Here is a 16,257-nt window from a genome sequence, read left to right as displayed (position 1 = left end):
ACTTCCTAGTATCAACTTTCATGTTACTGGTAGGCTAACCAATCATCTTGTCTCTCTCTCTCTTTCTATTTGTTAATGAGAGATATGCGGACATATTAATGTTTGTTTTTTGTGGAGTAAAATTTATAGTTTTTATTTTGAAATAAAAAGATAAAATCAGACCCCCAGAAGTGGCATGTTGTTACTATTGTTATTGTTTTTTAAATGTTATACTTATTGCAATTGATGGGGTTTTTATTCTTTTTTTTTTCTTTCTTTTTTTTTATGAATAGGTGTACTGTACATTTCAGACATCTTCGCTTTCATTAAATCCTATAGGCCTAGGTAAGTTGAGTGAAATCATTACATTTGCATTCAGAGTGTTACTACAGATCTGTTTTTTAATATTTAATATTTGACATTTTCTGCTATAACAATTGAATTAGCAAATGTTTATTTATTTCCAATAATAACACATTGGCTGATGCATCACCATCATCCCGCACATGCTAAACTTATATCTAAATAGTTACAATATATACTTGTTAGATAATATAACTTGTTCAAAATTCATGTTTCAGTTATCTACCACTAGGTGTCAGAAGGCACGCTGTAAAAGTCACACTTCCCCTTTAAACACTTAAAAGAATGTTCATATTTAGCTATAACCTAAATACTACCTATGCAAAATTGTTACTATAGTAGCCTACCTAATGAGTATATAATTTGCTCTAAATAGATAGTCATTCAAATTAAGTTTTTTTATTTATTTTTTTATGTATTTTGAATAGTAAATATAGGCTATTATTAAATATGCAATACACAATTGACGACGGACAGCACGTGTATTGATCAAGTGACTGATTTGGTGTAAATGTGCGTCCATTTGTGCGCGAATGTTGTAGATCACCTCCAACATAATACGGTTACAAGTTAGAGGAAATTCAAAGCTTGCCAAAATCAGGAAACGAGAGAGAGAGAGAGAGAGGGAGAGAGGAAGTGTGGCTGATCTTGCTGTAGGCGTTATTGATTTCGATACTAAACAAGAACAGTAAATCGTTTATAAGTCACACGGAAATTAGACACTTTTTGGTGAACTTTGTTTGGGCTTTGGTCAAAAATTTCACCCGCTATCATATTCGTACCTCAAAGCGGAAAAGTTGCTTACAATTTCAAATTGGCCAAGGCACAGCGGAAGTGAACTCGAAAAAGGGCGACAGGAATAGAACACATTCATTTATTAAACTATACGCTCGCTGTAGTTATTTGGCCTTTGCTAGGGGACTTGTTTGGACTCCAGCATGAGTGAGGAGAAACCTGAGGTTGAGCTCTTTGTGAAGGTGAGTTTACCCGGCCATTTCATGGTTTCACTTGGAACTAATGCAATTTTAGCAACTTACAGCACAATGTAATAAACGTTCTATAATGTATTCAAATATTTATAATGTAATTGGCTCTAAACATAATAAAATCTTGAACTCATAATTTAATAACGGGGTTTACATTATGAGAAATGTATTACATTATGAAATCAGTAAAAACATTGTCATATTTAAGACATAGCAAACAGTGACATTACTTTAATCTTAATCCTACCTATGAAATGCACCAGATTTAAATATTCATGCATTTATTAGTATTACTACTACTATTAGTAATCATTTTGATTTTATTTCTAGTAATAATATTATTGTAAATTACTTCTAGTAGATGGGTGATAATTTAAAGGAAAAAACAACATAAAATATCCAGCACACCAGCACAACTTCAATTCCCCCTTGAACTCTACTGGAGGAAAGGAAAACCATTATTTTAAAATGATTATTACAAACTGAACATTTCATTACATTAATAATGTAATATTTATTACATTATGCTGTTATTACATTGTGCTTTGTTATCAAATAAAAAAGACCTAGTAGAACTAGGCCCAAACAACATTTCATGTATAACTATATATGTATGCAAAATGACAATAATATAAAAAAGTAAATTATATTCACCCTGTGAATATATAATTGAAAGTGTACTTTCAATATATTGAAAGTGTACTTTCACTGCTCAATTGGGATCCGAACTGAATTTCCGGCATGGGAGGCGGGCACGCTAACAAGGACGCTAAAGACCACAACCTCTCAGTCGCTAGTGCGCCTCTTAGGGCCTGGGGCCTCTGTTGTGCATGTCAAATAATCAATATGTAATTTCTTATGTTTTTTTTTTGTTTTTTTTGTATCAGTGTTTATTTATTGGTCCTTATTTATTTCGTTTCAAATACAGTTTCTCTGAATGTTAATTACAACCCCATTTCCAGAATAGTTGGGACATTTTGTAAAATGCTAAAAAATCATTGTTCTCTTGAACCTTTATTTAACTGACAAATGTACAAAGAAAATATTTCCAATGTTTTCACTGACCAACTTAATTTTATTTTGTAAAAAGTTGACGACTGCAACACACTCCACAAAAGTTGGTACGGAGGCATGCTTACCACTGTTTCACATCACCTTTCTTTTTAATTACACTTTTTAATCATTAGGGAATTAAGTATACTAATTGTTGCAGTTTTGCAAGTGGAATATTTGCCCAATCTTGTCTGATACAAGACAGCTGCTCAACGGTCATCGTTGCCTGACCGTTATTCTCCTTTTCATGATGGGTCATACATACATTTTCAATATAAGACAGATCTGGAGTCTGGACTGCAGGCAGGTAGACAGGCACATCCCTTTTATGGTGCAGAGTGTCTAGAAACCACTCAGTTTTAGCATGTGTAGAATGAGGCCTGGCATTGTCTTGCTTCCCAGGAAAGATGTCGTCTTTATGACAGTTTATGTCTCAATCAAAATATATGCCTCCATGTCAGTTATACCTTCACACAAATGCAAGTTACCCATACCGCTTGCACTGATGCACCCCAATACTAGGACAGATGTTTGCTCTTGCACCTGTCGCTGATGAAAGTCCGGTTGGTCGCTTTCGTCTTTGGGACTGAGAACTCAATGTCTGTTTTTCCCCAAAACAAGCTGAAACATAGACTCATCTGACCAGAGTGCACATTTCCACTGTCTTATAGACCATCTCAGATAAGCTCAAGCCCAGAGAACTCACCAGCATATCCGCATAGAACTGATGTATAGCTTTCTCCTTGCGTAACAGAGATTCAAGTGGCATTTCTTGATGCAGCGTCAGACTGTGTTAAGTGAAAATGGTTTTCTAAAGTACTCCTGAGCACATGTGGCTGTATTCAACAGAGTAGCATGATGGTTTCTCATGCAATGCCGTCTGAGGGCTCAAAGGTCACGCACATTCATCAGAGGTCTACACAGACTGAGATTTCTCTGGATTCCCTGAATCTTTTCAGAATATTATATGTGGTAGGTAGATGGTGAAAGACATCAATTCTTTGCAATCTTGCATTGAGAAATGTGATTTTTGAATTGTTTGACAATTTTCTCATGAAATTTGGCACAAAGTGGTGAGCCATGACCCATCTTTGCTTGCAAAGGTTGAGAATCTCCTTTTTCACCCAAACAGGATACCCTCACCTAGTTGGATAATCTAACCTAGTTTATAATCTTTTCACTGTAGTGTTATTTGTAGTGTGTTGCAGCCATCAATATCAAAATTTGTTTATATTTACAAAATACAATTATGTTGGTCAGTGAAAACATTAGAAAACTATTATTTGTACTTTTCTCAGTTAAAAAAAGATTCAAGAGAATTAACAAATCACAGATTGTGAATTTTATTGCATTTTACAAAATGTCCCAACATTTCTGGAAATAGGGTTGTATATAAAACACTTATTATGTCATTCATGATTAAGTAATATTGTATTTAATGGAAACTAAAGGCAAAAGAAGTTAGAATGAAGAATAAACTAAAATTCACGGCATTTCAGCAGCTTCTGCTCACGTATTTGAAGGCTGCTATTGGATCACTGAAGGTAAACGTCATATTATTCGACTATGGCTCACCACTTTATGGAGAGCTTACAACCTACTAGCTACGTTCTACCTTAAGAACAAATGGTGCAACGGAATAAAGTAAAGAGTTAGTTACAAACTAGCTAGTAGTTACTAAGCATCTAGTGTGGACTTTACGTTCCAATTTAAGAAAGAACTTACAAACAGCTGGTGCAACCCTACCCAGGTGAGTGAGGTTTACCTGCACAGCTCTTTACTAGCTGGCCTTCTTTACACTCACCCATCTAAACCTCACTCCCTCCTGGGTCACAACACCAATGTAACCCCTCACACCACTCAGAGTGGGATTCAAACCAACGTTTATGGCATGGGAAGTGGGTGCGCTAGCAAGGACGATAAAGACCGCAGCTTTTAGCATCAGTTGCGTATGCGCCTCTTGAGGCCAGGAGAGTGAGGTTTACCTGCAAAGCTCTTTAGGCCACTGTTATAAAAGCATTATAACAAGACATTATTTGATTAAGTGTTCCTGAATTGATTTTTTGAAAATATACACTCATGTAAAATCTGATAATTACAACAAGCCTCAAAAAAAGATTGGACAGTCTAGCATTTACCTCTGTGTAACATAATTTTTTTTCTGAGAACACTTAGCATTTGGACATTAAAGACAGTTTGGCCATTGGAATTTCCCCCAATTCATCCATTATGCAGTTCTTCAACTGTGTAATTGTACAGGGCCTTCATTGCCTTATTTTACACTTCATAATGCATTAGAGCTGAACGATTAATTGTTAAAAGATCTCTATTCAAACAACCATGCAATCTCATTCCTAAATGATAACGATTCACCTGTGTCTATTAAGCTTTTGACAAAATTACACCAGAACATTCAGATCTGAGTTTGCACTGCCGCTGGCCCAAAGAAAGCAGTCGTCATAGGTATGAAACAACTTCACAAACAGTCTTTTCAACCACACAGTAGGCCTATCGCTATTTTTGTGTTACAATTATTCATATTATCATAGAAGTACTAGGATAAAAGTTTATAGTTTGGATATAAACACTGATGTCAACGTAAGCAATCAAAATAGAGCAAATCACCTTTTGAAAGTAACTTGAAGCTTCAAATAAAGATTGTGCCAATTATATCGTAACGCCACAGCGTGGGGACAAGGGACTGTTAAAAATGTATTTGTCATTGAATCATTCAATCAAGAGATTTGTTCAAAAATGCTGATTCATCCAGTAATGAAACAAGTATCAAGAACATGAAACAAGAAACAGTTTTTTTTTTTAATGATTAATTCAGAAATAATAAATAATTTTAAATAGACTGCAGAAGTTAACATTTTGTCAGATCCTCTAGTAAATTAAATGTTATTTTGTTTAGTTGTGTGTTGACAATCATGGGAGAATCATGATCTCAGTTTGAATCGATTCAATTTATCCATAATTGTGCAACTCTATAATGCATATTATCAGATGGACACAGGTTAGGACTGCAGGCAGGCCAATCTAATACCTGCACTCTGTTGTTATCTAGAAATGCACTTGTAATCTGGGCAGTATGTGTCCTGCTGGAAAAATGCAGGGACGTCCCTGGAAAAGACGTGTCTGGATGGCAGCAAATGTGGCGTCACAATTGCGTGTAAAGCCCACTGTTTCCAAAGTGCAGAGGGAGGGTTCATCGAGTTAAACTGTTCATGACACTTCTAGGTACTTCTTTCTCTGAGCAGGTCTGGTTTAAACTAATGCTACGATTACACTAGTGCATTTTCATTTTAAAACACAACATTTGCTACGGTTACGCCTGGCTTCCACACTAGTCTGTACAGATAAAACGTTGTTGGGATAATTCCGGTTCACGTGGCTATGCAGAATCGATAAATAATTCTTTATGAAACATTTTTAAGGCCAGACAAGTAGTTTGTTAAGGGTTGGTTTGTAAAGAAGGACTACACGCCTGCACACACATATATATATTAAAATGCGAATATATATAGACTAAACACGTGATGCGCATGTCCACGCCGTCAGCGTTTTTTAGGGTTTGCGTTTTTAAGGGTTTGCGCAGAGATAACCTTTTTTTCAAAAAAAATCAAAGCTTGCACCTTGAAAACTAATTCAGGGTATGCGTTCTTGAGCCACCAGGCACTGTTTTGTGCAGATGAGCGGGCCAGAGCGCGTTGAGTGTTTTCTGTTAGAACGGTGTTGTGTTAGCGGCCCCTAAGTTAATAACTAATAATCTTTGCAACGGAAGTAAATTAATCAATCAAAACTAACTTTAGCTGGACAATAACTTAATTCTAAAGGTGCTGTAAAGCCAAAACAATCTCTGTTACTGTAATTTCCTATTATGACTGTAAAGCTGCTTTGACACAAACTATATTGTTAAAAGCGCTATATAAATAAAGGTGACTTGACTAGTCCGGAGTTTTCGACTCTCGAAAACTGAGATTTTTGGAAACGCTGCAGACCACGTTTTAGTTTGAAAACTCCAGGATTGTGTTTTACTGTAGATGGACCATAAACGGAGAGTTTTGAAAATGAAGACTTGGCTGCCCACATTTGCTCCCTGATTGGGCCTTCTGGATCATTGCGTATCCTTCCCTGATTCGTCACGCTCCTATCATATGACCATTATGCTACCAGAACACAACAAGACCAGCCTTGACAACTGTAAACAATAACATGGACATGAAACTGCAAGCTTTGCTGACTTTGTTGTCCTTTTTAGCAGCCATTGTGCAGTTAACTCTGCATTATAATACTGCAGCTGCCTACATGCACAAGAGGCAAGCTATTATTAGAGCAATCAGCAACAATCTGCAAAACTTCATGCCCAGTGTGCGTGAATGGTTTTCGGTCATGTAGTGTGGACGGAGATCTTTTCTGAAACACTGGAAAACCAGTATGTACAAGGATAGCCTAAATGGTAGCACCATGGTACCAACAAAACCTGATTGGACTTGGTCTACTTGAAACGAATCCTGTAACCCTGATTTTGTTCAGCTACCACGTTTCATATCACCTTGTTATTTCAACTCCTAAAGTCAGATTCTTATAAATTCTAAATTGTCCTAAATCTTAATCATCCTAAGTCTCAACTTTTTTGGAATATGTTGCAGGCATCAAGTAAGGGATAATGTACATCCCGCCAGCTGTTATAGCAGAATAAATTCTGAGAGGGTGATAGAAGACTGATCACCTTGAATCATCTTGTATCGTCCTCAAGGGATGTATTTTGCATATTTATTATCCCACTTAAACAGCTACTTCTCACATATGTAAATAATTGGACACAAAATATAGATTTTTGTTGAAATTTTTTATTAGCTCACAAAGTGCAAAGCTTCCGCAAAGGAAACTAGCAAGCAGCTTTTAGCCAAGATGACAGAACAAGACAACTAAACAAACTTTTATGGGATAAAGTGAGTCATTCCACATATTACATTTCCTTTCACCACATTAATAATTATGGGGACAATATATATTTAATTACTTTTAAACTGTTTATAACGCTTCCCTGGCATTGACTTAAATTTCTAGCTTTAAATTTCTAGCTTTCCGTGTTTTCACTGTTATACGGTAGGGGGAGCTATGACTTGATAAAAATGCTATTTTCTCAGCTTTTTGCTCATTTTTTTATTTTTTTATTAAACTTACCCAAATTTTTTATACAAAAAAGAATGCTTTAAATGAGAATAAAACTTTTTGTTTGTTTGTTTGTTTGTTTGTTTGTTTGTTTGTTTGTTTGTTTGTTTGTTTGTTTGTTTGTTTGTTTGTTTAAAGCAGAGGCTCACCACATTAATAATTATGGGGACAATTTATATTGAATTACTTTTAAACTGTTTTTAACGCTTCCCTGGCATTGACTTAAATTTCTAGCTTTCCGTGTTTTCACTGTTATACGGTAGGGGGAGCTATGACTTGATAAAAATGCAATTTTCTCAGCTTTTTGCTAATTTTTTTATTAAACTTACCCAAATTTTTTATACAAAAAAGAATGCTTTAAATGAGAATAAAACTTTTTTTTTGTTTTTTTTGTTTGTTTGTTTAAAGCAGAGGCTCTGTTCTTTCTTTTGATATATTGCATATTCAGATATTTATACAACAAAATATTCTGGGGGCCATAACATTTTTGTGAAAACGATCAAAAATGCTGGCAAGCAACTTAAAAAAAAAAAAACGCTGGTGAGGAAAGAGTTAAATCTTTCCTGTTTATTATATTATAATCCATTACCGTGTACAAAACAATCGTCCTGGCAAAAAGATGAACACAGCAACAATATCACAGCACTAGTAATACTGAAGTCCTCCGATTTCATTGTTAAGAGAATCGATAAATATAACAGAGACACAAGATGGCAGCTGCTGCATTTGAATGAAACAAGCAAGAGCAGAAACCCTGATGGGTTGTATGATGTTCAGCATGCTATTGAGAATGGTTGTCATTCAGGGAATAACACCTTGGAATGTTATGACTGACCAGTCAGAATCAAGTATTCCAGTGAGCCGTGTAATAATTTATAATAATGTATATCAATGCAGTTGATTAGCCAAAACATATACTCTAATATGCTGAGTATCCATGTGCACACAGAATAATTAGGCTAACTTGCTTTCACACAGAAAGATTGACATAAATAATTAAGTACTAATTATTCTGACTCATTCAAACTCACATTCATAATTTGGTTACAATATTTATTCCTTGCCATGGTGCTGTACAATACAGTGAAACTGTACAGCGGTTTAAAAACAAAGTACTTTTTGGGATTATGTGTATAATTATTGGGATTATAATTTGGGGCTACACAATCTTTTAGAAACCTGTAGTAATTATCTGTATTTGCATATGTGTGTAGGCAGGAAGTGATGGTCAGAGTATCGGGAACTGCCCATTCTCTCAGCGGCTCTTCATGGTCCTGTGGCTGAAAGGCGTGACCTTTAATGTGACTACTGTTGACATGAAGAGGTTGGTGATTCTGTGCAACTCAAGCAGACATTCACAAACCTGAAGCAGTTAAATAAAGTTATCATTTCAAGTATGCAGGGAAACCTTAGCATATTGCTGTTTCAACCCAGTAGTATGCTACATTGTTGTCACAGTATTCCAGAAATTAAAATTGTTGTTCCAATAAAAAAAGAGATTTGCATTCACGCTGGAAATGTAAGGTCAAGTGCATTGTATTGTGGGATTAGAGCAGTGTGCTTTTGGCTAATCAAATAGGTCATCCGTGTATTCTATCCATGCAGAAAATTGCCACAGAATGCATACAGCGTTTTTCAAAAGTAGTGCTATTCCTATTTCTCTGTTTTGTGACTAGGAAGCCAGACATTCTTAAAGATCTGGCCCCTGGTGCTCAGCCCCCTTTTCTGCTGTACGGTACAGAGGTGAAGACGGACACCAACAAGATAGAAGAGTTCCTGGAGGAAACCCTCTGCCCTCCTAAGTAACTTCATTAATGCATGCTTTATTTCCCTTCATTCTGTGGCTCCATGTATCACTGTGCTTGTATTTGTATTCTGTCTCATTATGTTTACTAACTGTCCTCCTCTTCTTCATCCCTCTCTACGACACAGATACCCACGGCTGGCAGCTTGCAATCCTGAATCTAACACTGCAGGCCTTGATGTGTTCTCAAAGTTTTCAGCCTACATTAAGAATTCAAATCCTCAGATGAATGAAAGTGAGTGCAAGAATGCTTCTGTTTGTTTTTATTCATTTATTAAAAATATGCCCAGTATTAAGGTTCAGTTGTGAGATTCACAACGGACTGACCAGCTGTAAACAGACAGTATTGTTTAATTTTGTCTGTCAAACTTAATCCAAATCCAATGTTCCTGGATTACAGATTTACACTACAGACTGTGAACAGACTGTGCTCTGAAATCACCCCCATACCCTCAAATGGGCCATTATTTGAGGGGACAGCCATTTGATATGGTGTCCGAAACCATAGTGGACGTTATCGAGTGCACTCATTCTGTCCCACGTTCTGCACCACAATAAGGAGTGTACAGCCGATGTCTGAATTCACTCTCTTGTTTCATTCACTCCATTAAGTGAACTGTATTAGTGGACTAGTGATTGAGGGTTTAGGGACGATTCCGGATTCAGCCTATTTTTTTGTGTTTCTCCCTAATCAAACATTCATTAGAAGAAACTCCAGGACCTCAAATGGGTGTACAGTTGACCGATGGACACACCCATATTAAAACATTTTTAAATGCAAAAAAATCTGAACCTTTGCATCTTTAATGTAAAAATTACAACCTATGCAGTGCCACTAAAAACCAAAGTGACATTTTAGTCAGAAAGGACAGTCTTGGTCTTATCAGACCATAACACATTTTTCCACATGGTTTTGGGAGAATGGATATATGTTTTTGTAAAGTTTAGTCGGGCCTGGATGTTTTTTATTCAGAAAGGGCTTGTCACATGTAGGAGGCAACAGACAGGTGTGTACTATTTTGTATGAGCTTGATGATTAGTTAATTCAGAAAACAGCCACATGGCAATTTATAAAAGGGTATGCACACTTGTGCAGTTAGGTTATTTTAAGTATTTGTTTTTATCTTTTTTCTCTGAAACGTGTCACTTTTCGGTGGCATTACATAAGTTGTAAATTTTATATTAAATGTGCAAAAGTGCAGAAATTATTTATCTTCATTTTTACATCACAAATAATCTGTTTAATGGCCGTGTAGACTTTTTATGTGCAACTACAATCTTCTCTTTTAGGAAAATATATTAAAAAAATATTGATTATTTCATCTCCTGCTCATTGGCATGTAAAAATTTAGATCCAGTAAATTGCTTTCTAGAATGAGAATGTTCCTCCCCTTAACACCACATCATTCTAAGTGACATGGGATAAAAGGTATAATAACCATGATGAGCGGCTACATTTTGGGCCCGTCCCAATACCCACACTTGCAGTTTTGGTGCAGACAACAGGAAGTAATTGCTGTCCTAGGTTGGAAAAAATGCCAAAGCTCAGTGCCCTTAATCCACATTAAATTCACAGTATCTCTAATACTTTGTCGGAGCTGTATTTGAGGCTAAGCGTATCCCATTATTCATCATGTTCAGGAACTCGCTTGCCACCGAAATTGTGCAATGTCGAGGAAAAGTTTACAGTGTAAATTAAAGTAATTAGATATTACATAAAATTTGGTTGTAAAATGTAAAGTGTTGCACATTTTATTGGTCCAGAGATTAGTGCATATTTTGTCACATGTTTTTTTAGCACTTAATTAGAAGCACCACAAATAAATTGTATTGTTTATTACATATGGACTACTAAACTGACAATTAAAGGTTTATTTTAAAGTGTGGTATGTGTGGAGATGCTTCCAGAGGTCATAGATCCTCTTCTTAATATCATTAATTCATCTTTATCATTAGGATACATACCAAAAACGTTTAAGCTGGCTATGATTAAACCGCTTGTTAAAAATCTATCTTTTCTGTCAAAGATACTAGAAAAGGCAGTATCATCACAACTATGTTCCTTTTTAGAAAGAAATGGTATCTGCAAAGATTTTCAGTCAGGATTTAGTACCATAGTACTGAGACAGCTCTCATTAGAGTCACAAATGATTTGCTCTTATCATCCGATCGTGGTTGTAATCTCTCTATTAGTGTTACTCGATCTTAGTGCTGCATTTGAGACTACTGACCACAACATTCTTTTAAATAGACTCGAAAATTATGTTGGCATTAGTGGAATTGCATTAGCATGGTTTAAATCATACTTATCTGACCATTATCAGTTTGTAGCAGTAAATGAAGAGATGCCTTATTGATCAAAAGTTCAGTATGGCGTACCTCAAGGCTCAGTGCTAGGGCCTTTGTTGTTCATTCTGTACATGCTACCCTTAGGAGATATCATTAGGAAGCATGGTATTAGTTTAGCAGTTTTCTGATGATACTCAGCTCTATATTTCTTCACTCCCTGACGAAACTTACCAATTCACAAAATTAACGGAATGCATAGTTGATATAAAAAATTGGATGACTAGTAATTTCCTACTACTTAATTCTGAAAAAACAGAGATTCTAATTATTGGACAAAAAACCTACTCACGTAATAATCTAGAATACTGTCTAACACTTGATGGCTGCTCTGTCAAGTCTTCATCGTCAGTTAGGAACCTGGGTGTGCTCTTTGAAAAAGTCACATGTCTAGTATCTGTAAAACCGCATTTTTCCATCTTAAAAATATATCTAAATTACGTCATATGCTCTCAATGACAAATGCGGAACAATTAGTTCATGGGTTCATGACATCAAGGCTAGATTATTGTTATGCTATTATGGGTGGTTGCCCTGCACGCTTAATAAACAATCTACAGCTGACAAACATATCAGCCCGGTTCTGACAACACTGCATTGGCTCCCTATTAAACATCGTATACATTTAAAAAAATTGCTGATTACTTACAAAGCACTAAATGGTTTAGCTCCCCAGTACTTGAGCGAGCTCTTAATGCATTATAGTCCTTCACGTCTATTGCGATCTCTAAATTCCGGCCAGTTGATAATATCTAATATCAAAATCGACTGCTAGTGGTAGATCATTTCCCTATTTAGCACCAAAACTTTGGAACAGTCTTCCTAACATTGTCTGGGAAGCAGACACACTCCATCAGTTCAAATCTAGACTAAAAACACATCTCTTTGACCTAGCATACACATAACACATTATCACTTATCATTATCACTTCTATAATTCAATGTTAGGCTGCATAGATTAGGTCAGCCAGAACCGGGAACACTTCCCATAAATCCTGATGTACTTGTTACATCATAAGAAGGATGGCATCTACGCTAATATTAGTCTTTTTGTTTATCCCGAGGTTTACCGCAGTCCGACCGCCAGATCCAGGCCGTGTCCAGATCTGATGAAGGACCTGCGCCTGAACCCGACAACAACGCAGTCCTGAAGTGTCAACTAGTCTCTCCCCTTTGAAGGCCTCCTTCCCTTCCCTTTACCACTGTACAGATAACGTTGTCGGGATAATTCCGTTTCACGCAGAAGTGATAAATAATTCTTTATTAAAATGTTTTAAGGCCAGACAATTAGTCTGTTGAGGTTTGGTTTGTAAAGAAGGACTACACGCCTGCACACATATATATTCAAATGCTTACACCTATAGATTAAACACATGATGTGCATGTGCACTCCGTCAGCGTTTTCGCGGGTTTGCATTTTTGAGGTTTGCACAGAGATAACCTTTTTTTTTTTTTTAAGGCTTGCACCTTGGAATCTATTTCAAGGTTTGCGTTCTCGAGCCACCAGGCACTGTTTTGTGCGGATGGGTGGCCGGAGAGCATTGAGGGTTTTCTGTTAGAACGGTGTCGTGTTATCTAAGTTAATAACTAATGATCTTTGCAACTGAAGTGAATCAGTCAATCAAAAATAACTTTAGCTGGACAATAACTTTATTCTAGAGCTGCTGTAAAGCCATAAAAGTAAAAGCCTCTGTTACTGTCATTTCCTATTATCACTGTAAAGATGCTTTGAAACAATCTATGTTGTTAAAAGCGCTATATAAATGAAGGTGACTTGACTTTTTAGTTTTACGCTCGTGCATTCTTCAGTTGTAGTGAGTGAGTGTAATAGAGCACGCAAGCAGAGAGAAATGGTTCAATTGGCTGAGTTTTGAGATTGATTGTGTTTCATCATGCCCCATTTTCTGTGTTTAATGTGGACAAATTTCTTGTCGCTGAAACCAGGCCTGTTCACACCAAGAAGAATGTTTGGTGCAAAAATTTGATGAGATAACAATTTGAATTTGAATGAACAACAGGTTATGTTCAGACCAATACAAACATTAACACGCCAGCAATGCAGCAATGTTCTAATCTCATTTCCATCGTACTGCAAAAAAAACTGGCCAACCAATAAGAATCAACTTGGTGATGCTCACAAACAGACTATTTCAGTGACAGTGAATAGCAGAGGAAGTATCCAGACCCAACTCTCTTTCTCTATACTCTTGTACTTGTTTGATAAACATCATAGCGAGAGAGAAAAAAATGTAATAGCTGTCTGATTTAGTTTCTTCTGTGACAACCAGTTGTCAGAAATGCAACGTTTTATTGCAACGTTATGACCAATGAACACATAAAGGAAATTATACAAATATCAATCATAGCAAATCAAATACTGAGACAAACTTTAAAAACAAAGAAAAAATGCAAATAGTGTATATTAGTCAAATTATCCCTCTGTTTTCTGCTGTATTTCTGCTTTTTCTACAAGCGCTACCTACTGTCAGAGACTAAAATAGCATTTTCCGCTTTGGTCTAAACAGACAAATCGCATGTAAAATTCGGGTCAAACTTGTGTGCTGGTGTGAACAAGTCACTGTGGATACCAAATAGCACCTGTATCTGACTAGCAATGACACATAGAAAATGATGGTTTTATAAGCTTTTGTGTGTATTAGCTATTTAAAGTGCGACAAAAGCCCCCTTTCAATAGGAAATCCATCAACGCAGAAAAGGAAATTGTTTTTAAATGAAGTTTCTTTGTGCAGATCTGGAGAAGGGTTTACTGAAGGCCCTGAAGAAGTTGGATGACTATCTGAGCTCTCCTCTACCGGATGAGATAGATGAGAACAGTGCTGATGATGTCACTTCCTCCACCCGCCCCTTCCTGGATGGTCAGGAGTTCACTCTGGCTGACTGCAACCTGCTGCCCAAGCTACACATCGTCAAAGTGAGACAGACACTCAACGGACTGATCCTTAAACAAAAGAGTTTCAGAATCAAATGCTTAGCTTCTCTTTTCCTTCCTTTAGGTTGTGTGTCAGAAGTTTCGAGGTTTCTCCATCCCTCGCTCTCTGACATCTCTGTGGCGATACCTGGATGCAGCGTATGCCAGAGAGGAATTTTCTTCCACTTGCCCCAGTGATGAGGAGATACACGTGGCCTACTCCTCTGTTGTGAAGGCGCTCAAATAGAAGGACACACACACACGCATTCTCTTTCCAGATTATCCTAGTGTTTCAAATGTTTCCTTTATGTCTCAAGCTCCTAAGGTTGTTTGCACCAGTAGGGTTCTGAGGTCTCACTTTTAAACTAAATGTGGTCTTATAGTTCATATTTTTTAAAAGCACCTGAACTGCAGAGGTCAAGTTCCTTTCAATAGTGGTTCTTCTTCAGTTTTTTTCATGTTGTGTGGACAAGTGGCAGTTACAAACAGGATATTGTTGCCTCATTGCCCCATTCCCCTGTCCCTCCCTCTCGCTGTCATTATCTGGATTATGTAACATGAGAGCTTTTCACTTACATCTTTTTGAGTCGCATGCATTTCATAAACTGGTTTCCAAGTTATCCAAACTGCTCTTACATAGATTGATGACAACAGTCTTATCTTGTAGTTGTATGTGCAAATCGGAGTCACTAGAACAGTGCTTCTCAAACCTGTCCCTGAGACTCCCCACCACTGCACATTTTGTATGTCTCTCTCACCTAAAACAACTGATTCAACTCATCAGCTCATTAGTAAAGACTGCAAGACTTGAATTGGTTGTGAGGGAAACATCCAAAATGTTCAATGGTTTGAGAAGCACTGCACTAGAATATGCTTCCATTCAAATATCACTGTCAATTTCCACACTGAAAACACTCTGTGAAGTGTATGCAGGTTTGTTGCTTTCTACAAGAGAAAACCATTAACGGCAGCAAGCAAAAAGTTTGTGGGCATGGATTTGTTTATATTTCAAGGAAATACAAAAGGTATCTACACTCACCGACCACTTTATTAGGTACACCTTGCTAGTATTTTGTTACAAGGCAGGATGGATCCATGCTTTCTTGTTGTTTACTCCAAATTCTGCCCCTACCATCTTTGACAGCAGAAATCGAGACTCGTCAGACCAGACAATGTTTTTCCAATCTTCTATTGTCTAATTTTGGTGAGCCTGTGTGAATTGTAGCCTCAGTTTCCTGTTCTTAGCTGACAGGAGTGGAATGCTGTAGCCCATCTGCTTCAAGGTTCAGAGATGCTCTTCTGCATACTTCAGTTGTAACAAATGGTTATTTGAGCTACTGTTGCCTTTCTTTCAGCTTGATTTTATTTATTTTATTTTATTTAATCACTTAAATCACCTTTCTTCCCCATTCTGATGCTCAGTTTGAACTTCAGCAGATCATCTTGACCATGTCTACATGCCTAAAGGCATTGAATTGTGATGTGATTGGTTGATTAGATATTTGCATTAATTAACAGGTGCACCTAATAAAGTGGGGTATAAATGGGTGCCTTTTTAGTGTTTAATTTGAGTTTCAGTTTAAGTTTAGTCATAGGAGTTGATGAAATTTTCTCTCAAG

General features: G+C 36.7%; 1 protein-coding gene across 1 annotated transcript; it reads left to right on the top strand.

Annotated features, from left to right (window-relative positions):
* The first annotated feature begins 944 nt into the window (after nucleotides 1-944).
* clic1 (chloride intracellular channel 1) lies at nucleotides 945-16,186 on the top strand. The gene is made up of 6 exons (XM_084423718.1): nucleotides 945-1,319; nucleotides 8,774-8,883; nucleotides 9,236-9,361; nucleotides 9,492-9,598; nucleotides 14,460-14,641; nucleotides 14,724-16,186. Exons 1-6 carry the CDS (start codon nucleotides 1,281-1,283, stop codon nucleotides 14,883-14,885), a joined length of 726 nt encoding a protein of 241 aa, XP_084279844.1. The 5' UTR covers nucleotides 945-1,280; the 3' UTR covers nucleotides 14,886-16,186.
* The last annotated feature ends 71 nt before the right edge of the window (nucleotides 16,187-16,257 follow it).

The sequence above is a fragment of the Rutilus rutilus genome (genome assembly GCF_951802725.1).
Source record: "Rutilus rutilus genome assembly, chromosome: 11".
Classification (NCBI taxonomy): domain Eukaryota; kingdom Metazoa; phylum Chordata; class Actinopteri; order Cypriniformes; family Leuciscidae; genus Rutilus; species Rutilus rutilus.
The sequence above is the reverse complement of the archived record's forward strand: the minus strand, read 5'-3'. Positions and strand labels throughout refer to the sequence as shown.

Coding starts and splice junctions, on each gene's coding strand:
- clic1 (XM_084423718.1), top strand. CDS start 1,281: ATGAGTGAGGAGAAACCTGAGGTTGAGCTCTTTGTGAAG. Junction 1,320..8,773: donor AGGTTGAGCTCTTTGTGAAG/GTGAGTTTACCC, acceptor ATATGTGTGTAG/GCAGGAAGTGATGGTCAGAG. Junction 9,362..9,491: donor GAAACCCTCTGCCCTCCTAA/GTAACTTCATTA, acceptor TCTACGACACAG/ATACCCACGGCTGGCAGCTT.